Source organism: Desmodus rotundus, chromosome 4 (genome assembly GCF_022682495.2).
Source record: "Desmodus rotundus isolate HL8 chromosome 4, HLdesRot8A.1, whole genome shotgun sequence".
Lineage (NCBI taxonomy): Eukaryota > Metazoa > Chordata > Mammalia > Chiroptera > Phyllostomidae > Desmodus > Desmodus rotundus.
This window is the reverse complement of record NC_071390.1, coordinates 98,344,721-98,370,846: the sequence shown is the minus strand read 5'-3', so window position 1 is coordinate 98,370,846 and position 26,126 is coordinate 98,344,721. Positions and strand designations below refer to the sequence as shown.

General features: G+C 39.5%; 1 protein-coding gene across 6 annotated transcripts in view; it reads right to left on the bottom strand.

The window, feature by feature from the left end:
• ARHGEF38 (Rho guanine nucleotide exchange factor 38) overlaps window positions 1–26,126 on the bottom strand; it is a 122,810-nt gene that overhangs the window by 28,154 nt on the left and 68,530 nt on the right. For 5 of the 6 annotated variants that reach the window (XR_006653246.2, XR_006653245.2, XM_045183650.2 and 2 more), the window contains exons 4-6: window positions 15,020–15,167; window positions 8,887–8,904; window positions 291–490 (exon numbers count right to left, since the gene is read on the bottom strand). Coding sequence is in view for 4 of the 6 variants with exons in the window: in XM_045183650.2 (XP_045039585.2) it covers window positions 291–490; window positions 8,887–8,904; window positions 15,020–15,167 (366 nt within the window). In the remaining 2 variants the exon portion in view is untranslated. The remainder of the gene's footprint in view (window positions 1–290; window positions 491–8,886; window positions 8,905–15,019; window positions 15,168–26,126) is intronic. The other variant, XM_045183651.2, reaches the window with a different exon arrangement.

Genomic DNA, 26,126 nt, shown 5'->3' with positions numbered 1-26,126 from the left:
CGGCTGCTGTGGGCGTCTTCGGCCCACGGGATGTCCGCAGGCGGGCAGTGGTCAGGGGGGTGAGTGAGTGCACAGCCGTTTGATTGTTTTATGGTCACTTTTTTGTACCTCGTGACCTTCTGACCCCAGCTGGCCAGGCACAGCCACGCTCTCTGGCCCAGCCTCTGACTCGAGACATCACGACCGCGATCGCAGCAACTGCTCTAACCGCTCAGACGCCCCGCGTCTCAGACACGCGCAGAGCACAGGCCAGCCGTGCAGAGTGCCCCGTCCAGGACGCCTCCTCCTACCTAAATCTTTCCGCCGTTTCAGTTCGTTGATGTTTACGTTAATGTCTCTGACCGCGGCGGAGGCCTCCTCCAGCGCCCCGAAGTCTGGGTGGGAGGCGGGGGTGGAGTTGCGAAGTTCGCACAGTAACAGCGGGTATTTCGTCACGCGCTGAATGGGTTTGATCATCAAGGAGCCCATGTTCGTTAAGTTCGGTTTGCCTCTGCAACAGAGATACACTGCCAGTTTCACAAACGTTCGTCTTAGCATCTCCGTTCAAGTTTTGTGATTTTTTTTTTATTACGCCTGAAACTTTTTCTTCCTCACCCCATCCATTTGGCTATGTACGATTTCTAAACGAAAGCAAGAGCTGTGAATGACAAAGAAACAAGGCTGAGAAATCCTACTATTAAACAAAGCCTACAAAAAAACAAGTGAGTATATCTGTCCACAAAAAGGACGCAAAGCATGATTTCCATCCATGTTCCATGTAAAGGTTTGTTTTATTTTTAAATAGCAGGCTTTATAATAATAGTGGGAAACAAACAATTTCCGAATGCATTTTCCAATGACAACCAAGAAAAATGCTTTTTACTGATTTTGTTTTTGTGATTATTAGTGAGGAAAGGAAACTCACTATTTAAAAAATTAAATGATTTGCCAAGTACAGTCAAAAGAAAGCATTGTCTTCTCTCTTCTACCAAATTGAGAAGTAGCACTTACATTGTTTCAGAGGATCTATCAGTCCCCAAAAGAGATTTATAATAACTGCAACTGTTCTCTAAATACCGTCACTATCACTAATTATTGTTGTCAGGTGATGATTCTCCACGACTTTTTGTGGGAATTGCTCTTAGCTAGCAAATCTTTAAAGGGCCCCACAAAAGGGAACACATGCCTGACTTCAAGCTTGGTCACGTCATTGTCCAAGCCACTGTCCCTCATTTTCCAGCCAGAATGCAGTGGTTTCTAAATGTCTCTTTATGCAAAGAGACAAGTGAAGAGACATTGTAAATGAAACATGGATGCAAATCACACTTTGACTTCCTTCTGGCAGACAGGCACACTTACTTGTTTTCCTTTAGGTTTTTATTTAGTAGCTAGAGAATACAGGCACTTTTCATATCCTGATAGATGGATTTTTCATTCTTCAATTATTATTTTTAAGTTCTCATGTGAATAGACAACAGACCACATAATTGGGAAAATGAAATGGATCTAAGAAAACACTGAAAAACATTAGAAAAGCTGCCTCATTAGATAAGATCTTAAGGCACCTTAGAGACCATCTAATGGAATTCTCCATTTAAAAAGTGAGAAACTAAGAAACGTCCCCACGTTTACGTGCCCGAGTGCACACACACACACGAGCCACTCTCTGCCACACCTTCCTGTTTTATTTGTTCCCACAACACACATCGCTCTCTGAGATCTTCTCGTTTCTGCTTACCAGTCCGTGCTCAGTTTCTCTGTCACCTCTGCATCTCCAGCATGACATCTAGCATTCTCTCAATGAATATTTGTAGACTGAAGTGGCAGGTTTCTCAGATATATAATGTGTTTTTATTTTACACTGAACCGATCTACCCCCTCTGCTCCAATTTCCAATGGTTCCAATAACTGAGGAATTTTGTTCAGGTGCTGAGCAAATGCTGACACCATAATAGAAACAAAAACTGAACGAGACCAAAATGTAGCATTTTTTAAAAGAAAAAACAAAATAAAAAAGGTTTTCAAGGGTGTAAAGAGTTGCTTTATACGATGTATCTTGTACTTTCTACCCATTTGCACCACATCTACTAAGGGAGGGGGAAGGGAGGTGGGAGACAGGGGGGCGAAGAAGGAATCAGGGGGAGAGGCAGAGAGAGATGTTATCAGTTTCCAACAGGACTGGATGAAGCAGATGGAAAAACTGTAAATATATGAATACTGAAAAAATAATAAGTAAATCAAATGACTCAATCAAATAAAACTCAATTTTAATATGATAGTTTTTCTGTGTGGCCCATTGTTATATATACATGTGTGTGTATTTTATTTAAAGAAAATCCCTAAATATATTAAATGACACCCTTGATCTTTGAGCTGCCCTCCTTTCTTTCTTATTAAGATCTGTCAAAAACCAAACCAGGCCCTTTAGGTGGCGTCAAAGTTCTCTTCTCTTCCTGTTATGTTTTAAATGACAATAATAACTATGATAAATGATTACCGTTTGTCTTAACAGTATCACAAATGCAAATATTAAAAAGGTTCTCTCAACAACAAGAAATCTCCCAGACACTGTTGTCTTCAGACATGCACTTTGCACAGTTGCCCAAGCGATGAGTGGTGTTTTGAAGCCTGCATCACACAGACAAGCACTATGCAGAAAAATAGAGGATGCAGTACAATGACACTCCAGGCATCCAGTACCAAATCTCACCCATCTAATCCCTCCCAACAGAATTCAGTTCCGATAACCTCGAGGCAGATGTGTCCTGTGAGTGATACAACCCAGCTCAGCCAAGCAGCGGATCACCACATGCCTCCCCCCAGAAAGTAACCAAATTGTAACGATTCCCCATACTCAGTGGCCTGAAAACTAAGGTGGTTATTAATTTGAAATTCTGTTTCATCTTCATTGTCTTATTGTGAATACTTTGGCAAGTATTTAGTACCATAAGTAGCTGAACTAATCTCATTATGAATCATTATTGGGACTTTACAAAGTCAAGTAAACACAGCTGGCTTTGTTTTAACAGCATCCAGTTTGGCTATAAAGAGACTTCACATCAAATACAAGAAAACAGTTTCACAATGAAACTAAAAATGATATTTAAGCAATGTAAAAACGATGGTTGAAAGCACATGAAATCAGATATTCAACACTGAGGCACATCTATACTTCTTAATTAGAGGTAGAAAATGAGAGAAAGGAAAAATAATCATGTGATTATTGATCATGTTACTTTGAATTTCCTCTATTTTATGACCATAAGTATTCTAAATTTAATAACTTAATTTACAGCAGCCACAAACCAACTGTACAACATTGATTTTTCAATGTAATCCCCCTTTAAAACTGTATGTTGCTACAAATAATGAACAAAGATCTATTGCCATAAATTAAAAACAGCTTTGAAAATAAATACAGAACTATCAATACACTTTAGAAGACACAAAGGAGATGAATGAATAATTGATGTAGCAGACCAGAGAGAATGAATAATATGGAGAGGAAATAATTTAATAATTCTTCCAGAAGTTCATTAATTAGAGTTCCCGAGAGCCTATGGTAGTGGAGAGGGAGGAAGATGGGATTACGGTAAGAAGGGACCAGTTGAAAACCTGTTTAACAGACAGCCTAATTCTTAGGGTGCTATACAAATAAAAGGCATCACCTGGGAGACTAAGAAAGACCTCTTGGAAATTAAAGGGTGATAGCAGAAATAAAGACTCACAAGTGTTGGAGGAAATATTCAGGAAAAACATTCAGGAACTTTTTAGAGAGAAGAGCAAAAATACAAAGGGATTGAAAATAAAAATACAGAAAATTAGAGGACCGTTCTGGGAAGGTCAATATCAAAATGAACAGAACCCCAGAAAGAAACAATAGAGAACAGGTGGGGAGGAAATCGTCGGTGAAGTAACTGGAAAAAAGGACCCGAGTTAGCAGGATGAAAGGCTCACTGAGTATCCCGGGCAATGGATGAAATGGAATTACACCTTGGAATTCATGACAATTGAGACTTTGGGGGACAAAGAGAAGATCCCACAGTCCTCCAGAGAAACAGGTAAACAAACAGGTACAACCAAGTGATTAGGTATCAGAAAAAGCTTCAGATTTTTTGTAGCAGCACTGAAAACCAGGAAACAATGACAAATCACCATTAAAATCTGAAGATGAGTGATTTTCAATTTAGAATTCAATAGTTTAGAACTCAAACTCTAAATTAAGTGTGAGGGTAAAATAAAGGTATTTTGATTGTAAAAGTTCTTAAAATTGTGCTTCCCATGCATTCTTTGATAAACAGAAGGAATTATTGAAGGACAGACTCAACCAAAAACAGGAAATAGGCAGAGAATCTCCACAAGGATGGGAGGGGGATTCCTGAAGGACAGTTGTCCCCAGTGTCCCCAGTCCAAACACAACAGGTCAGAAGGTTATGGGAGAAATTTTTCTTTTTAAAGATTTTATTTATTTGTTTATTTAGACAGAGGGGAATGGAGGGAGAAAAAGAGGGAGAGAACCACTGTGTGGCTGCTCTCATGCACACCCTATTGGAGACCTGGCCTGCAACCCAGGCATGTGCCCGGACTGGGAGTTGAACCAGAGACCCTTTGGTTCACAGGCCAGTGCTCAGTACACTGAGCCACTCCAGTCAGGGCTGGGAGAAACTTTTTTAGGGAGATGAAACTGATAGTATATGCAGTGCATCTGGATGTCTTGAAATATGATTGGCTGTGAGTTTGGCCTTAATGATTAGCACAAAGAAAATGAAAAAAAAAAAAAAAAGAAGATAATAGCTTCCAGAAAAACAAGTAATCCTTTATTCCAACATTTAGCTCTAAAAAGAAATTTACTCAGAATACACAGATATAGTAATTCAAACACTGATTATTGCTCTAACCCAAATTATAGTGAAACAATATAAGGAGAATGGAGAGCGAGGAAGAATGTGCGAGAGTGTGTGTTGGGGGGGAGATGGGGAGGGAAAGGGAGATAAATTATTCTCTTCTACACAGAGAAGTCAACACAAAATACATGAAAAGGTAAAACAAACACGCTTTTAGAGTCAGGAAGATGAATTCCAAAATAGTCAAGTAAAAGAAGTGAAAATGCTTGTGTTCTCATGAGGCACATTTAGCAGCAGGCGGCAGAGAAGAGCACTGCTATTTTGCTTAAATCCTGTACAACTGTTGGGCTGCTTAAACCTTGGTATGTATAATCTTAACAAAAGAGAAACTTTTTAAAGAAGGAAATGTGCAAGAATGACTAAGAAATTCTGAGAAGAGTACTTAGCTGAGATTAGTTAGATCTGACATTAAAACATAAAGCTGCAAAAATGAAAACAGTATAGTATGGGTACATATATGAATAAATGATTAACAGAAAATAGAAAATCAAGAAATATATACAGGTATGTATGGAAAATAAGTACATGGTAAATATGACATTCCTACTCAGTGGAAAAAATTAACTATTCAATATCGGGTAATGTAATGATTAGCTTGCCATAGAGGAAAAAGAATAAAAATGAATTCTTTATACCAAAATAATTTCTAGATAGATGAAAGATTTAAATGTTAAAAGTAAAATATACAAGAACTTGAAAAAATCATAAAATTATTTTTAAAACAATCTTGGAGTTTCTAAGCAAGAAATAAAATTCAAAAGCCACAGTAGAAAATATATAAAATAAATCTATTTTAAAATTTACTCTGTAAAGCTGTACAGATAAAAGTAAAAACACAATAAGCCATAAACTATGTTAAAAGTCAAATAATGAGCTGAAAAAATATTTATAGCACATAGAACAGGCTTAATACACTTGCTAATTCAAGAGACATTATTGATCTATTAGAAAAAGATGAACATCAATAAAAGTGATCAATAAAAAATAATTCATTAAAAGTGAAATGCAAATGCTTAAGCATACATGAAAAATGCTCGAGATCATTATTCATCAAAATTCAAACAATACATTACTACTTTGGCCTACGACAGGCCATGTGTTGTAAAGATACAAATAGTAATTGTATTAATGGCAAGGAGCAGATAAATGGGTAAGTCATACATGGATAGTGAGGATATAAATTAGTTCAACTTTTCTGAAATTTTCTGGTAATAAGTATGAGATGCCCTTTGACCTAGTAACCCCACTTTTAGGAATTCAACCTAAGAAAATAACCAAATTATTATACAGAGATCACAGATAAGAATGAACACACAGCATCAATCTCTACAAGGCAGAAAGACACAATTCAAGTATCTATAAGGGTTTGGGGGTGTACATCAGACAGAATATCACGCAGTCATAAAGCAATGGGGATTTATGTTTCCTATACAGAAGGATGTCTGGGATGCATTGATGAATGAGGTGGCATGTTGATGTAGAAGAAGGACATATAAAATAAGAACAAAAAAAGAATAAAAGACATACATATATAGTAGTCTTATTTTAGTTAACATGTATATGTAGAGAAAAAAATTACAGTAAAGTCAGAAAATTCACACTGTAAGAACATTACAGTAGTTAACTCTAGAATGTGACTGCTCATTGTCTTTATTGTCCTCATTTTAATTTTCTATATATTGCAGTGTTTCTTCAATAATTTAAAAAATACAAAGCTCAAAAAAAAAGAGAGAGAGAGAGAAAATAACTTACAAATATTTTGCGATAAATAGAAATCCGGAGATCCAAAGTTGGAATAGCTGGTCAGATGGAGAACACATACAGAAAAGTTTAAAAAACATGAAAATCTAACACTGCATTTCTGGAGATAGTTAAATTTAGATTAGGCATGTTTTTGTTGCTTTAGAACGTGGGATTGTATCAGATGATTTTTGGGGAGGGCAACTTTTTCATGGGGGATTCTGTGATTCTTGTCACTATCTTTGATGTTTGCATAAGATTACAATTCAAAGTAATCATTTTAGAAGTTATAAATGTCTTTGTTTTTCTCTATATTTAATAAGGTACTTAAAAAGATTTAAAAAAACAGAAAATTTTCAGTTTTCATAAGGAAGGCATTGTTTTGTAAGCCACTAAAACACACACCCCTCCTAAATGCAGTGTTGGTTGCAACCAGGCCTTCGTGGCTAAGGAGCCTAACAATTACACAGCACTTGACGTTGCCTTTTACCCTTTCATGCTGCAGCTTGTGTGCCTCATGACCCCAGTGAGAGAAACAGGAAGGAAGAGAGCTCACGGCAGACTGGGCTTTGATGTTCATCCAGCCTCATGCTGTGAATACTCTTCCTCTTTTTCAGTTCCTGATGTATAGAATGGGCTAGAGATGACATACACAGCTTGCTAACTCCCACACCGCAGGACCACTGCAAAGAAACTACTGCGATTTTTTCAAGCAAGTATTTCAATAAAATGTACTGTTTGTTGGGGGTATTTTGTATGGAGCAGCATGTGGATGTGAAGTGTATTACAGAGAAAGAATTTTATCTCTCTCCTCCTCTGAATATCTTCCTCCCTCTCTCTTTCTCTCTCTCTCTCTATCCCCTGCCTCTCTCTCTCTCATAAAGACCTAAGCTTTAGGAAAGGAACCTAAGCAGAATTTGTAGCATATGTAGTTCCTCTTTAGTCATCCAGCTATGTGACTGTCCAGTCCTAGGCACAATGACGCCAGGGACACAGGCTTTTACAATGAGGCAGCAGTCCCTACCCCCATCCCCATCCTTATCAACTATCAGTGAAGAGAAGCCCAGCAGGCCTTGGTGTGTGGAAGCCCCAGAAGGCCCTCTTCTCCTATTTCGCACATCTTCAAATCCAGGTGATCCCTGATCTGGGAACTCTTTGATCAAACCTTCGCATATCTGTTTGTACTGTAGGATTTTGTCCTCTTGAAAGAAAAGACTTGTCAAGGGAGAGAACCGGGTGCTTGTGTGGTACGCCCAAAACTAACTTGTCAGCCTGGCTTAGACCACAGGTGTCCTGGGTGATACCTGATTCTTCCACTCCACTTCTGGAGTTCGGTCTTTCCTCATGGTTGTTCTGCACCAAAGCATGAATGACAGGTATTTACAGGTTAAATTAATGTAATTTTAAATTTGTACATTTTGTATTCCTTGATGTAAAGTTTCCAGAGTGGGGCACACACGCACAAGCAAACACACGCAGACTGGGAACTCAGGGCTTGGGCAGTTGCTGACCACGCTAAACCAGGCATGTGCCTTTTCAAGTCCTACAAGTTTGAGTCTGTGTGTACCTCAATATCATCCTTCCAGTACCAGTCAGACTAAGCATGCTTTTCTTACATAAAAATGGGTATCTTCCAAAGTGTGTGTGTGGGGGGGTTGTTTTTACAAGATAATTAATATAGTCTTAGAGACTAACGCTTTCATCTTACTATTTCATTTTCATGCTATATACGTGGATGGGATTTTTTTCTTTGTGAATCATACAAAAGTCCAAATGAGAAGAAACACAATATTTTACTACGATTCATAAGGAGTCTTTTCTTTTGTACATTCATATATGGCATCTTCAAAAAACATTATGGTATTAATCTGAGGTTTTTTTAAGACTAATGTTGTCCTTCGGAAACTGTTTTGGACACATAAAGATCCCTAAACGTCTGTGCGATGAGAAGTTCCTAAGAGTTCTTGGCACCAGCAAACGTGTGATTTAAGTAAATTATATTCCAAGATTCTCCTAAAAGTTTAGTAAAGTACATGTAATAAGAATTTAATATATATGATTATCTCAGACAAATTGGAAATAAGTACACCAATAATATCTATTGCAAATGTCTTCAAAATCTTGATTTATGTGTTAAAAGCAATAAACATAACTGTAAAAACTAAAAATTCTGATTTGTACAGAAATAGTCAACAGCTCTTCTTCATGATTTCTACATTTGATTTTTACATTTGATTTTTATTATTAAAATAAAAGTACTTACTCTTGAATGTATATTTTCCTGTAAGAGAGGGGGGGAAAAGTAAATTCATGTAAATCCACATATTTGAGGTAATATGCAAGCATTATACAAATTTTTAAATGTTATTACACGCATAGTTATAAATCATTTTCATGAATGTTTTATAGGATTGGTCTCATTATTTTATAATCATATCCTTAAAATTTTATTTTAGTACATATTCACCATTTTTGTTTTATACTATAAATTATAAGATTAAAAACTGTTGACTCAGATTATAGTTAGTAAATTTCCATAACTTGAAAAAGGATTTAAAGGTTAACTTTTGTATATATTTTTTAAAAGATTCTATTAAACATGATAATAGGAGAAACTGAGATTACAAGACTGCAAAGAAAAGTATGATTGACTTGCACAAAAGGACATGCTCTGTAATATCTCTGTATAGAGTGTGATGCGGGTTATAAACAATTTACCTATTCAATGAGAGAATTCCACAGAAACTTTCACAAGGTGTTGCTAGCTTTCGTGCCTTCCCTTTGCTCAAGTAAATCTAAAATCCTTCCAAGGCAGCATGCACTGCCTCTCCTTTCATCTCCTCTCTACCCCCTTTCCTGTGGATGCCCTTCTCTCCCATCTGTGGCACCGCGTGGGCCTCCTAGCTCTTTGTACAGCCCCCGGACAGGCTCCTGCTTGGAGGTCTTTGTATGCGTGGTCCCTCCTGATTGCTCTTCCTCCAGATAAAGCTCACTCTTTATTTCCTTTCGTTCTTTGCTCAAGTGTCCCTTCCCTGTGAAGCCTTCCCTGACCAACCTTTAAAAAATTGTATCCTGCCTCCCACTGTATGCTTTATTCTCACTCCCTGCTTTATTTCTCTTCATTATGCCTTGTCACTTTTTAATATGCTCCAGACTTCTTCAGTCTCTTGTCTATTTCCCCACTCCCCCACCCCAATAAGAGCAAGGATTTATGTCTACTTTGTTCCCTGCTGTAGCCCCAGTACCTGGAAAAGTGACTGGCACATGGCAGGAGCCCGAAACACACTTGTCAAATTAATTAACGAACAATAAAAAAGTGAGACTCATTCAAGTTAAATTTCGGGAATAAGGGTAATGAAGTTTTTCTCTAAAAGTCTCACGTGGTTATAGAGAAGTAAAGTAATAACTGGAGTCAATAATGTGAGCACCTTCATATCTAGTTTCCAGTCTTTCGGAATACAGTAAATGTTTTCAATATAGAAAAAAATTAACCACATCCCATAATAGATGATATTTCCATATTCAGTGATTGTGAAAACTTCAGTGATAAATTCCTGTGCTGAATTTTAATTAACTTAAAATAACTCTTTTACTTACATGAATGAAATTGCACCACCATTACCCCCTTGCCCAATATTTCCTTCCATTCACTTCTTTTAGGTTCACATTGTTTCCCCAATTTCTATTCCCTTCTAATGAGGAATTTTATTTTTCCAGTATGCACTATGGATCATACATCAGAAAATGTGGGGGAGAAGTTGACTAAAAATAAAAATGCAATTTTCTATGGAAACAAACAAATTAACAATGTGATCGTTTCAGAACCAAAACATATACTTTGAGTTAAAAGAAAAGATTGTTCTTTTTACTCCTAGAGAAGGCACGGAAAAAGTTTTTCTTTTATTTCATTTATTTCAAATAAAATAAAACCTAAACATTATAATAGAAGTCAAAAGCTGTATTTAATGTAAGTCTAGCATTTGTTGAAAAGGGGCCTGAGAGATCTTCAGCAGGTTTTCCCGGCTGGTGTGGTGAAACAGTGCTACCGCATTATAGCAGCTCCTCTTTATATGTGTATTATTATTTTTTAATCTCTTTTTTAGGATAGAAGTTTTTCCAGAAGTTAACCTCAACCATGGACAATTCAGGAGGAAGTTAAATTGGGTTCATTGATCCTTTTATGGGATACAGTAACTCAATATATCCACAGCTACATCTCCTCCACTTGTGGGCTCATTATAATTTGACTAACAATTATAAAGGTTTTAACTTTATAAAGGTTTTGACTAACAAAAAAAAGGTTTTATGTGGCTATTTCTTAAGGATCATAGTGTTTGTTCAAACATGATGCCACAAAACAAAGAACTGAAAGAATTTCCGAAAGTGATATTTTTATGTGGGACACTCAATTACAATAATATTAAGAAGTACAAAACGTGGTAAACAAATTGAAATCTATTCCTTGAGAGTTTGTGTTGGGTGAACTTGCGGCTTCCTCCCTGAATGCGGAAGCTTTGGCAGAAATATGAGCAGCCACCGTGCCCAGAGACTGCAAGTCAGAAGTTTTCCTTCTATGGATGATGGGCTTAGTTGGGAAGAAAAATGTAGATAAATTTATAACAACTAGACATGAAGCTAGAAATGTGTCTTCCAGCTACCACAAAATTTGGAAAAGTCCCTTCATTCTTTTTCTATTACAAAAATAAACAGATCTCTAGGGCCTCTGAAAAGCAGCAGGGGTTTGGCAGTATTTATAACCAGAAAAACAAAAAAGGAGGCAGCAGACAGGCCATTCTAATTATAGCTGCACTGGCACCGATAGCTATTCTATTTTTCACTTTTCTCATACAGATGAGAAACCTTAAATAACCCCGAAGAGGCTGAGGAACTAGGTCTTTAGCAAATAAGTTCCGTAAATTTAGAGGCTGCATTAATACAGTACTTCCTGTAATCGTAGGGGTCACCATTACAATGTGTAAACACTCCTTGTTAATAAGTAAAAACTTGCAGATTTCCAATTTGTATGCCACAGAAGCAGATGCAGTACTGTGCTTCTACATAGTTTTAGTCTTTTCTTTCTTAAGGTCTCCATGCCCTGAAATTACTGCATAGCCATGGGGGGTGAGGGGACCCATGCACTTCAGGGAAAACAGTGAGAGAAAACTGTAGCCAATTCTCCTAAAGTAGTTTTTGAGTGTGTACCCACAGTCTCCTAAGAGTTCTTTTTCATGTGCAAATTCCTGAATTGGACCCTCAGCCATCCTTTTTTTTTTTTTTGGTCCGGAGCAGAGTTTAGGAATCTGCACTTTTAATACACGTCCCTGATTGATTTGAAGCAGGGGAACATATACACCTAGAAACACTGCCCTAATGTTTTAAAAGGCTTCAGAATCGTTTTCTGGATGCAAACATTATTTTCTCTCTTGAAAGATACTGGGCTTCAAAGAACAGCCAAAGGTTATGAGTTTGCATCTGTTATAGAACCAATCTCTCTACCATCTTCTTGGAAATTAGTCTAGAATCTTACCATGATAGCTTCTGGTGTGTTATTTAAATTAACCCTGGTATTGTTATTAAACTTTCCAGATGGTTTAGTTTATCTACCCAATTAGAAGATGTGTTCCTAGCAGGCAAGAACTCTGCATATATATATATATATATATGCATATATATATATACACACATATATATATACGTATATATATACATATATATATACATATATATATACATATATATATAAAATGTTTTCAATATTATCTAGCAGTCTTAATAAATATTTATTAAGCCATCAATAGACTTACTTAATTTTGGTTAAAATGCATCCTAGGTTGCTTTAAAATCCTCTTTAACTTCAGAAGCATGAAGTCAGTCACTTCTCTCGCAGATATTGCCTCAGACCTACTTACTCTATCTCCTGCATGGTAGAAAGTAGAGGCCACACCTAATGCTCATTAGCAACTGGCACTTGCACACTTGGCTCTGTTATTTGGCCACAAGGAAAAGGCAGAGCCACAGTAATAGCTTTGAGTGATGACTTGGCGAGGGAAACCAAGCCCTTGGGCGTTCCAGATTCTCTCTGACCTATAAACCTGCTTGAAAACCTGTTTCTCAGAATTTAAAGCTTAGCTCAATTGAGGTCAGTATTATAGTAGTGTCAATAATTCTACTGCTCTCAGTTTTCAGGCAGACCAGTACAATTCGTTAACTTTATGTTCATGAAAAAGCAACTTTTAGGGAAATGACTCTAACTTAAGCTATTTTATTTTGATTTTCTTTTCTTTAAAAAACTATTCTGCCAATATTACTTCCTTTGGATTTTGTGCTTTCTAAACCTCAGCACCTTCCAGTGCCTGAAATTATTCCCTAAAATCATACTGGTGCTGAATACACTCAATTTGGGACATCACCAGGGCAATAACTGGAGGCGTTCAGAAAAAGATCAAATAAACCATTGGGTGTGAAAGTAATTTTCAGTAATTTGGACTTCATAAAGTTGAAAATTGCCTCTGTCTTTAGTTGCTTTTTAAAGGTTATGATATGGAGCTCTACTTGAATATTTTGGCAGGATCCATTTCTTTCTCTTAGGAGCCAAGGTTGAATGCATAATAAACTAATGTTCACCCCCTCTGAAGAGACAGCTTCACTTCCTGTCAGCTGTTAAGGGCACATGCCAAAGTAATGAACTATATCCTCTCCCTGCGTGGAATGCCACTCCTGGGGCTGGAGTTGGACTGATGATCCAGGTGTTAGATGTTCCCTTACTATAGGATTTTTCGCTTTCATTCTAGAAACTGAGGGAGGAAAATGGCTCAAAATAGACATTTATTGGGTTGAATGTTGCCAATAGTGTAAGGCAGAAAAGGGGCTCATTCACACCCAGGATAACACCATTATTTCTTCTGAGGGAAAAAAAGTATTTTATATTTGGAAAACTTTGCTCTAAATATATTAATTTCTAATATAAGTACAACTTCAAATGTTAAGGTTTCTCTGAATTGATTTGTTAACACTTAACTAAACTTCAAATAGTGAAGAAATAATGAACTGGAGCTACTCACCATAATATCTTTAAGAGTTCCTATGGACCGGGTTTAACATTTATTTATTTTTGTATTTTCAGCGCCCAGAATGATGCTTGCTACAGCACAGGCACTAAATACATTTTTGTGAATTAGAAACTTAAATATATTGTCTTTCCCACAGCATGGGCATGAAAAGCAGTTAAAGAAGTGCAATAACTTAATGACCAGTAGAGGGCAATAAAGCTAGTTTTTAACATTTCCTGCAGCCGGGTTTAAACCCACTTTCAGTTCCAGTTCTCTCCTGGAGAGACTTTCTCCGGGGTAGTCTCCCTTAGTCTCCTGATTTCACTTTAACTCAGCAAGCAGCCTCTTGTATTCCATCAGGGCCCCCATATTGGCCTCTACTCTATGGCATATACGGGGGATGGATGTACCAGAGGGTCCGACTGGTTGGTGTGCATCGATTTATACATCCCAGCTCTCTCTGTCTGGTTAATTCTTGGCCTAATCAAAACCACTCGACAGTAGGTAATCTTCAGAAATGACAGACCACAGCAGAACCACTGGGTAAGGTGTAGACTAGGGCAGACATTTTGGCTTTAAGCTTCATGTGATAGAAAACGATATACACCGTGAGATACCAGTTCCATTTAAAAGAATGACCCCAAACACATGCATATATATGCATATAGATAAGATCAAACTGAAATGCAAACTATGATTATTAATACATAGTTTAGTAAGAAATTAATACATGGAATAGCAAGGGTTTTTATCTTATTCATGCTTTCATACGTTTCCCAGATTTTTATAGTGCATAGAAATTTCTCCTAGATAAAAATGTATACATCATGTAGCACCACCCACAAACCAGTCAGGAAGGCATGACCACCGTTCCTGAAACAGACTCCAGCAGGGCCTGGCCTGTGTTCGCCACTCTTCCCTCTGGGGGAGGCGGAGGCAATTCAGAGAGTCCCGGACAGCACCCTGACTCATTACTCCTTGTGCTCCCGGGCTCTCGGTGCCCTGCGCTGTCTCCCCTCTACCTTGATCTATGTGGAGCTGGCAAGCAACAGCAGCTTTAAGGAGGGACTTTTCGTCTACATTCCACTTTTTGATATTGCATTTTTCTATTTCTACAGAGCACCGTATTTTTTCCTGCGTTATTTTTAGTTATCCTCACAGGAGGGGGAAAAAAAGTCAATCAGGGTTGCTGGCGCATCAGCTTTTCATAAAGGGAACGCAAAGTTGAGCTTTCCGCCAGGCTCATAAAACCTAGGATTTACGTGAGACCTTTCATCTACATCCAGTTAAAATGTCCCCTGCCAGGCCACTGCGAACACACAGAAATCATCCTTTGAAAGGCCTTACTTTAAGGACTGGATGCAGAGGCTCAAATGCTGCTTCAGCTCCTCCTCCTTTTCATAGGACTCCAGTACACTGTGCGCTTTGTCGTGGTGATAGCAGTAGGTTTTATAAATATCTTCCAGTGGCCCTTTAATCTGCAGGAATACTTCTCCTGATAAATGTAAAACAAAGGCAAAATGACATCAAGTCAGACCCAACTGGGCCTTCTTCGCACATTTATTATTCAGCAACGTTGACTAGTGTATTTAAAAGGTGGATGGGTCTCACTTTATCCCTGGGGTTATTCAGAAGGGGTGGAAGATATTAAGTGACCTTCCCCCTTTTCCCCCCTATTTCCTTCCTGTTTTTTCTCTCCCTCCTGTATTCCCCCCTCCCTCCCTTTCTTTTATAAAACAAAGGATAAAGAGCTTAAGGGAGAGAGGCAGCAAATGAAAGCTGGGTTTCTCAGCTTGCACTTGGCTGCAAAGTCACTTCTGCACTTGGTGTGCAGGAGCCTGGCTGAGGGCGGCATTTTAGAATGAGTCCCTCGGGGCTCGGATCAGGCTGTGCTGACTTGGACAGGTTATGACTTGGACAATTTATTTATCCTCTCTGAACCTATTTCCTCACCTATAAAATGGGAACAATAATAGATCCATCTTCATAGGGTCATTAAAACTAAAGAGATAGTGTGTGTGAAATTCAGAGTGTAGTATGTATGTAGTGAATGCACAAAATGAAACAGTTATTGCTAATTTATAAAAATATAGGAAGTAAGATTTGAGGCCCTCGGTAAATCATGTTTTCACTAACATTTCCTGAGATTCTCTGAAAGGCAAGCAATAGAGTTTAAAGAAATAAAGTGTTTCTTTCTATGTGATAGTAAAAATAACTGGACATTATTTCTGTTAAAATAATGGATATAATAAATAACGCTAATTGAATAATCCTATGAACAAGGGTTCTAGGGGAGTCCAACCTTTTGGCATCTCTGGGCCACACTGGAAGAAAAGCTGTCCTGGGCCACGCATTAAATACACGAACAGTAACAAAAGCTGATGAGCAAAAAAACGTTTTTGAGTAAATTCACGATTTTGTGTTGGGCTGCACTCACAGCCATCCTGAGCTGCACGCAGCCCGCGGGCCACGGGTTAGACACCCCTGGATGACTGTCTTTTCATAAAACAACTTGAGCTAGTTGTGTCTAAGCATTTAAGCAATTATTTTGGTAGGATGACAAAATTGAGTCTATGACTGACAGCTCACACAGACACTGAAGAATGCTTTGATTTAATCACCCGCTCCTTCCCTTAAAAATGTGTATTAAGCATCCACTACCCAACCTTATACCATGTTAAAATAATTTACAATGCACACTAAAAATTATGCAGTAGGGTCTGCTCTCAAAAGCATTGCAGGTTTGGATTTAATAATAATTTAGGCAGAGTTGATTGGGAGTGATATGAACATACTAATCTGGACCAACAAGTCATTCTTCCTTCAGAAATAGAAGTGCTCTTTGTATTTTTAATGTTTTGCATACATTAAGTGCTCAAATCCCTATTCATATGGGCAGATAAGAAGTTACTTATCTTTATTAAATAAGAATAGAAAAGTCTGAATTTAAAGAAAGAAATGATTTTCCAAAGTCTTAGCAACGAGAACCTAATTTCTAGTCCCGTGCTGCTATGACTGGTGTTAGCGGCAGAATCAGTGTAAATAGTATGATTATAGGTGGCAGGCAGTGCATTCATTTCATGTTCTCAAATTGCCACGGACCTCATGTCGCTGTGGCTGGCAAAGCCAGGAGTGCAGACCATACTTTTCTCACTGTCTTGTTAGGCTTTAGCCCTCCACGTACCAGAGCTTTGCTGGACCCTGTGCAAAGGGATGCCGTTGGAAAGAGTCAGAAATCACTGTCATGCAGGGTTTGTGTGGTGGCTTCAGGTACAGATTTAAAAAAAATTATTTGAGCCTCAATTATATCATTTGTAAACCAGGAATTTGTGATTGTAACTCTCGAGATGAGTTTGAGAATTAAATGGGATGTGGGTGTAAACAGTGCTTGGCACTGACGAGTCACTCAGTTAATATCACTTGTCTCTTAATGTTGCTTTACTATCTCTGGAATTAAAACACCAGTACTTTCTAACTTATATCCAGCCAACAAATGAAAGGGTTTTTTCCCCTTTTCATTATATGGCATTTCCCTATGATTACAGTTAAACTCTGTGTGTGGGTAAATGTGTCTGTGTGCATCGCTCTCTATATGTGTTTTATTGGTGCTTTTTTCAGACTTGCTCAGAAACTCAGAGACTATGAGGACCTTCAGAACTGAAGGGACGAGGAATTCTTGTTTTGTTCCTGAGATTGTACTGAGTTGATCCCTCTAGCATTATAGGTCTTGTACATTTGTCCTTCAAAACAGTTAGTGACACAAACAATAGGAAACAGGGTAGTTATAAGAAGAGAAAATAAAAGAGAATAGTGACTAAATTTAGGGCTGGCATAAGATGAAGAGAACTTCCCGGTGACAGAGCCAGGTGGCAAAGGGGAGAGAGGACTTTGGCTGGGTGAGGGAATTAAGGGCCAGAGTTGGCTCTGAGTGCCAGGCTCAGTGGATGCTCAGGAGCAAGTCAAGGAGAGAGGATCCAAATTCACACAGCCCAGCACACGACGCAGTTGTCAATATGTGTGGTTACTACAAAGCTGCTTAGAGACAAAGAAGGAAAGCAGTGAAGATCCTCTCATAAACCCACAATAGGATCAGGTCAGAGTCACAAAACAGGACAAAGACATTTATTTTACACACAATGAAACTATTAATTGTACATTCCCTTGTATTTTCTTAAACAGAAGTGGTCTCATTTGAAAGAATTTGTACCTCCCCTAACAGAGTCAAAATTTTACCCCTTTCCAAGTAAAATTCTGTTGGGGCTCTAATAATAATTATTAAAGTTAAAAGACATTTAAGTACTCTAACTGAAAGTCCTTTATTCACCCAAAGGCCAAGTACAATACTGGCGGGCAGAACATTTGATTTTCCTCCCAGCCCTACCAATGTATTCTGCTTTATAGCAGTACAGATGAAGTGATGTGTCTTGCAGCAAAAAAAAAAAAAAAAAAAAAAAAAAAGATTCTGTTTCCACGGTAACATAACTCTCAGCTGCGTTTCTTCAGTGGTGAAGGACAGCTGCTCTATCTAATGTATGTGGATTTGAACGGATGATTAGAAGTGGCGAAGGGACCGGTGAAGGTAATTTTACTTCTCGCTGCCTGTCACAAAGGCCCCAGAATCCTATAAAATAACTATAACTATCATGTGCTTCTTTTAAAAAAATTCTACAACCTGAGTTTCTGCAGTAGCTGACATAGAAAAGGATAAAGAAAAAGAATGCATTCTTTTAAATGTCCTTATTTACCTCCTTTAAAAACACTGAACACATGTTTCTTCCTGGTGTCACTACTACTGTGCCACACCTTGTTCCCCTCACTACTGTACATGTATTCGTGTCCTCTTGTCGGCCCACCTCTCCTTTACCTCCAGACCCTCATGTCCGTGCCCAGCATGCGCTGTGCCTTACAACGAGGCCTCTGAATTATTCTGACCCCACTCCAAGATGAACATCTGCAGGTAAGTAATCCAGGGTAAACCAATGACATTCAAGCAATTTCCTTGGCCTAGGCTTTTTTAGGAGAATGGCATACAAAGGAATGAAGTAGTTACAGTCTTTACTTCATCCTTATTTGGCAATAATTCAGTGAGTGATGATTATGCACCAGGCACTTCGGTAGCTGCTATAGGTATAAAAGATAGCGACGTGGAAGTGCCAACCCCGCACTTCCCTCAGGGGACTTCTGAAGGGAAAGTATACGTCATAAAACACGGGGGGCCATGTATTCTGCTCTTGAGGATCTTGAGCTCTTTCCCTAACAGTCTGCACTTGAAGTAGGAGCTCTGAGTGAGGTGCACTGAGGGAGCAAGGTCTGTTCAGAAGCTGCAAGCGGTCCTGTATGGCTGCTGATACCTGTCTGCGGGAAAGTTTCAGAAGCGGCTGTATTGGTCGGCAGCTGCCAGATCCTGGAGGGCCTTGTGTAGTGGGGAGGAGCTGGAGCTTCAGCCTGGGGGTGACGGAGAAACCTGATGGATTTCAGGCAGCAGACTAATATGATTGGACTGTGTGTGTTTCAGAAATATCACTCTAGGGGTTAGCCACAGGAAAGACGGAATTTAGAAAAGAGTTAGTGGGACTGGAAAAGAGAAACCATTTGAAAGGCTTCTATAATAACATATGAAATTACTAGTGAGGGCTAAAATAGGAAGTTACAGCAGTTAACAGAGGGTACTCTAGTATCAACTGCCTGGTTCCAAGTCCGGGTTTTACTGTTTACTCTTGTGACATCTGGGAAACTGACTTGACTGCTCTGTTTCTTAATTTCCTCATCTGTAAACTGGAACAGCAACAGAAGGGTTGTTAGAAAGACTAAATGAGTTAAAATAGGTAATGTATTTCTATCAGCAGCTAGCGTGTGCAAATGCTCAGCAGATGTTAGTTATAATCACCAAAGCGAAAGCAGGGAGGGTGGAGAAGAGGGCAAGAAAATGAGCATTAAGTGTATGTGAGAGGTGAAGGGGGCAATTCCAGGTATGTATCTTGGGAGTCTGGTTTCAGTGACCCCATGGATAGACAGGGATGACAGCGGAAGGGGAGAGTTTAGGTGGAAAGACAAGGTTTACTTTTAGATGTACTGAGTGTGAGTCTCCTTCAGTATATTCAAGTGAAGAAGTCCTTTGTGGAGTTGGACTCATGAGTCTGGGATTCAGGGAAAAAGGTCTGGGAAAGAGACGTAAAACTTGGGTGGTAGGAGCTATGAATTCGACAGCGAATGCACTGACCTCCACCAGCCAGCCCCACCAGCAGAACATCCTAGAACTTACCATGGCCACACAAGAAAGTCCACAGGCTGAGAAGAGAATGCTGGGGAACGCTCACACTGAAGGGAGCCTAGAAGAGAAAGAGTCTGTGGAGAAGTTTGAGAAGGCACAGGCAAAGAGAAGAAAATTAGGATTGGTGTCGGCACGGCCAAGGACAAAGTGGTGAGAAAGACTGCAAAGAGACCGCTGGTAAAAAGCCTGCTCTTGTCCCCCAGTGTATGTGCACACAATGAAATCATGTGGGTGAAATGAAATCATGAGACGTAGGTAGAAGTCACTGGGAAGGCCTTCCACTCCCCGCCCCCGCCCCCCACCCCAGTGGAAAACCCTTGGCAAGAGGTGGCTTTGCTCTTACTTCCTGCAGGAAGCATGACTGGCTGCAGACTAGTCATCTTGAGGCCACGAGACCAAATGCCACGCGTCAAATACAATGAAGGAAAAAACTGCCCAGACACAGCAGGCAGCTGCCCCAGTCATGAACTATTGAATTATAGATTTCTTGTTTTCTGAGGGAAAACAGCCTTTTTTGGTTAAGTCCTTTCACTGAAGCTCCTGCTCCAAGCAGGAAAGCGCAGCCCTCCCTGACTTGGCCAGTTTGCCCCCAGCCCGCAGTGCAGTGCGGGTGACAGAGCCGGAGTTAAGGCAGAGCTTCTCCTGCACAGGCCGCACACTCTCGGGCTACGGTGCGCCTTCACGTAGGCACCTCTGCCCACGCGCTTCTCGTTTTCGCTTCCTGGTGGTGGGGGACGTATTCAGGGACTCGGGGAACTCCTCCGCTCATAGAATTTAGGATTTTATTTCCATGTGTCTTGGGGAAGCATTTGGCTTTTCACAGCTCCATTCACACGTGACTGCACAGCGAATGCACTGACCTCCACCAGCCGGCTCCACCAGCAGAGCGTCCTAGAACTTACCATTCTCCTCAGAGAGAAGAACTGTGGAGCTTACTGCTAAGCAACCCTACTTTTATTTTTATTACAAGAAATAAGTCCTAACAGTCCCGGGAGCCATGTCCACCTCACTCGTGGGCCCGGGGGTCCAAACTCCGCACAGTGTCTGGTGCCTGCCTGCTGCTGATGTTCTCTTTCCTGTGTGGATATGTGTCCTTGACCCTGAAGCCTTGCCCTCTCTTTTTCTCTCCCACTCTCTGAAGCTGACACTTTGCCTGTTACACCCTCCAGAATAAAATGCTCTGGCCTTCCAGCTGCTGCATCTGGGTCTACCCCTGTGAGGCTCACACGCTCCACTGTGCAGGACCCTCCGAACCTGTCCTAGCTGGACAGGACACCCTAGGGTAAGCCCATCTGTGTCCTGAGTAAAACACACATGATGTAACAGTAACACGACTAGAAAAATTGTTCGGGTGAGCCACTTTGTGGCACTTCCCACACAGCGTCACAGCGTGAATAGTCTGTAACCCATGTGCTTCTCACAAAATCTGCTAACGGCACAGGTCCCTGTTTTAGGGACATACAGGAGATGCTGCCTTAGGAGAACGGAGCACTGCCATGGGGCCACAGGACAGCACCTACGACACCTTCAAAGACCAGAAAACTCTAAACCCTCTTTCCAAGGATGAACTCACCCTCGGGAAAGGCCTATGGCAAATCGCACTCCCTTTCCCGTAGGCTTCTTCTAGCTCTGCTTCCAGCCCAGTGTGCATGAAGCAGGCACATAAAGTAAACTGCTAAGTATTTGTCACTTAGCCTTTTCTTTAACATTTTGGAACATGACAACATAGTTGCAAATGCATAAGGGGGTATAAGCCCTGTTTTGCTGATCTATTGCTATGTAACAAAACCCCCTAAAAACAGCGTATTAAAACAACAACTGTGTTGATTTTCCCTCAGGGTCTGTGGGTTGGCGAGGACCAGCTGAGGGGTTCACCTGCTCCCGTTGATGTTTGCCGGGGCCGCAGTCCTCTGAGGGCTTCACCGGCTGGGTGGTCCAAGATTGCGCATTCACCAGTCTGGTGCCGCAGCTGGGGTACTGGGACAGCTGGGCCGCATTCTGACTCTGCACAGTCTCAGGTCCAATCTCTCTTCATGTGAGCTCTCTGTGTAGTATTCCAGCAGGGTAGCTGGACCTCTTAAATGTCATGTTCCTCAAATCACAAAAGTAGAAATTGCCAACCTTTCTTAATGCTTAGGTCCAGTTGCTGGCACAGTGAGTTCTAGGTGCTGTCCGAAGTCAGTATGGCACTAGACCACATAGCAGGGTGAGGACCAGCAGGCTTGGCCCACACAGGGCCACCTTCGGAAAGTGGCTACTGCGATCGCTGTGCGCTCTACCAAATGGGGAAATACTTGACATGTTAAATCACCCTTCAGAGGACAATGTGTCTTGCCTTATTAGACATATGGATCATCAAGATGCATAGATGTTGGGAGCATTTAAAACCCACACACAGCCAGTGAATCTGATTTGTTTGAAAAACATGATCAGGACTTCTGAGGAAAAATTCACACTTTATTCAATTGTTACATACATAAAAAATCAAGCTTTGCAAATAGGTAAACTTAATATTCTCAGGATGACAACATGCAAGTAACACCATGCACTGCATGTTTATTAAGGGTAGGAACTCGGCTATCATTACTCATAGACGGTTTTATTTAACCTCCACAGGCACTCTGTGGGGGAGCTATGATTGCCTCAGATTTCAGGAAAACTTGAAGTTCAATGAGATTTTGCACCTTGCCTAAGATTGCACATCTAGTGAGCCAGGACGTAAACCTAAGTCAACCAGATATAGAAACTCCCTGCACTCTTAAACTCTATACTGTCATCTTACTTGTTTTGTCCTTGCTCACCATTTTCCTAAATTGTTACAGACTGATGTTCAATTTAAGTGGAAACAAGAGGCACATCTCATAGCCCCATCTCTAAAGACCTAGAACCCATTTCCTATTTAGACAGCCTGCTTCAGTCAAGATTCTAAAATCCACTTTCTGTCTTGGCACACTAGTCCAGACAGGTCCCCAGAGCTCTCATATCTGCAAACACAGGCCTCTTCCAAACCCCAAGGTTACTATTGAGTGAAATCCTCCGCCTGGTTTATCTGGGTATCAGGAAACTCTCCCCCTTGATGCTAGAGCTGTGACTCGCAAACACTCATTCGTGTCATCTAAGGACAGAGAAATGGGACACCTGTGTTTTTTCATTTTGTGGTACCATGATTTTGGAATACCTCACCAAGAATCAGTGTATATTATGAAATGTAAGAGCTTTGGCAGAAGGAGTTTATTGAAAGGCGTGTAGTGGTGGAAATTGCCACTGACCTCTGCGTGGGCACGGCTGCCATGCTTGGGTCGTGGAGCCCTCCTGGGCACTACTACGCTCTGGCCACACTGGATCACTGTGCCTTTTACTCTCCTGCCTGGAGGCCTTTATTCCATTTGTCATTTAGAAAGTCATTAGTTCCAACATCCACCTTTCTAAACCCTTCAAGTCCCAGCATAAAACATACCTTCCAAACAACCTTTTTTCTCGTCATCTGAGTTCACTTAATTAATCTCTTCTCAGTGAAACTGTATTACTTAGCTATTGCTGCAGATCCTCCCCAAACCACCCCCAAAATTGAAAGACTTAAAACAACACTGTTTGCTCACAATTCTCTGGGCTGACAATTGGAGAAGCGCTCAGCGGGGCTAGCACGTCCCAGTGTGTGTGGATGGGGTTTATCCCGTGCTTGCAGTCTGTGGCTGGGGGCCAGCTGGCTGAGGACGGCTTTACTCACACACAGGTCCAAGGCCTCGATTGTGTTGATTGGAACAAACAGGTAATCTGAGCCGTCTCTCTTCCTCTGCAGAGAGTGGATGTCGCAATGCTATTGTAGAACATCATTTTTGCCACATTTTATTGGCCAAAGCAAGCCATAAAGCTGGCCTAGATATAAAAGGTCAGGGGCTGAAAATATGACTGCAACCCTTCATTTTCCAAATATGGCCTTACTGTTTTAATTTTTTAAATAATCTTCCACTTTTTATAATCTTCCTCAAGGTTGCAATTCATGATTAGTAAGTTTAAAATTGTGGCTATCTTTAATTGTTTTCTCTGTAAACTGTAATGTTTTTAACTCTATTTTGATCTGTTTTCATACTCATAGAAAAGTTGCAAAAACAATACCAATAGCTTCCAAATATTCCTCACCCAGCTTCCCTGATGCTAACATCTTACATAACATAACCATAGTACGATTGTCAGAAAAAGGAAATGAAGTTCGCTTCAACACTATTAACTAAAGTAAACACCTCATTGGAATTTCAACACTAACGTTCCTTCACTGTTCTAGACTCTACCCTGGCTCCCACTTGCATTAATTTGTTACTCCTCCTTAGTCTCCTGCAGCCTTTAGAAGACTACTACACCTTCTCAGTCTTCAATGACCTCGACATTTTAGAATAGTACTGATCAGTCGTTTTGTTGAGTGACCCTCAGGTGTGTTTGCTGATGTCCAGTGTTTTCTTGTGATTGCACATACTTTAGACAAAGGTACCACAGATACGATATGACGGCCCCCTTGGGCACTGTATCACAAGTGCATCCTGTAACTGTGTGTTCTTTCCTGGTGTTGTGACCTTGATCACTTGAATAAAGTCTTCTCTGTCTGGCTTCTTACTGGAAAGTTCCCACCGTCCTTTCCCTTTGAGATCAATCATTACTTAGGAGACACTTGGAAGACTATGAAAAGTATATTTGTCCTCAATCTTTTACCCCCTAAATCTAGCATTGATTGGTGGATTTTTGCCTGCAATAATTATGACTATAGTGTTTGCCTAGTGGTAACTTTCTATTTCCCTCTTTCCTTCTACATTTATTCATTAAAATCTACTGTAAGGGAAAATTTTCCTTTCTCTTTGTTTATTTATATTAGAATGGACTCAATATTTATTTTATCCTATCAGTTAAAATCTAATACTAGCATTATTTATTTTGCTGTTAAAATATGTAAATCATAATATTTTTAATTGGGAAAATGCCCAATTAAAAATATTATGATTTTAACTGAGCTTATTAGGGGCCTTTGGGCCCCTGTGAGCTCAAAGGCCCCTAATAAGCTCAGAAAATTCTAAGTGGAAGATATTAACATTATGATTATAAATCTCTATGTTGAAATGTGTAAATATTTGGGTGCAAATATCTTCACAGATAATGTCTTTGCTTCCATTTGTATTCTTTTAGTTTTTTGTTTTTGCAAAATACGCTCTTTTTATTTATGTTTTATGCAATAGAGATATTGCAAAACCAGTTACAGGATATAACTTTATATTATTAAATAGGAGCTCCATCAAAAGCTTCTTTCCATAAATCAGGGTTTCCAAGATATCATTACAGAATTTCAAAGTTAAGTATTTTATACAATATGAACTTTTATTGTTTAATTTTTTAGTTAATTTTTTGTTTTTGTAAAGATAAATTTCTGTGTCTTTCCATTTGCAATTTCATTTTCAATAATTGCAATTGTGAAGATTGAAAAGCTGAAATTACTTTTTCTTTGTGTGTTGACTATTTTAACCAAAATACTTCAAATGATTTTGAACAAAATGTAATTTCTAAAAGCTGATTAGTAACCAGCAGCCAAGAAACTGTGTACTGTCACGCATAAGATTATTTTTTAAATTAACATCAACTGTATCTTCCAAATATCACATGTAGTTCACTCTAACTTTGTATATCTAAACCTTTGTATGAATTTTGACTAGTTACCATTTCAGCTAATAGGATAGTACAGCTTTGCTACATGTGCACCACCATCAATCCTAGTACATTTCTGCTCCATGGATTTCTTTTTATAGTAAAAACATTATTTCACTGTCATGCTGAGCTCCATCAAAATATGTATTTGTATTATCATCTGATTTGCAGATTTAATTTTTAGATATAGTAACATTTACAATAAGGTGATAAAATTTGACTTTGACACAGTCAACTTCCAAAAGCTTTTCTTTGATTCTGTAAATTGAATTAAACACTTTCAAACTTTTATTGAAATTAATTGATTTTCTGTTTGACTCATTGGCTCACACTGTTATAAAACTGTCATAATTGAACTGTTTGCAGACTCTTCTACTTACAATGCCAACTCATTAATAGCCATTGCTGTATATTGCTCACAGGCCCAAGGAAATTTGGAATTAAAAGTGAGAGAAATCTACTTAAGGTAACTGTCACTTGACCTAAATGAAGTCACGC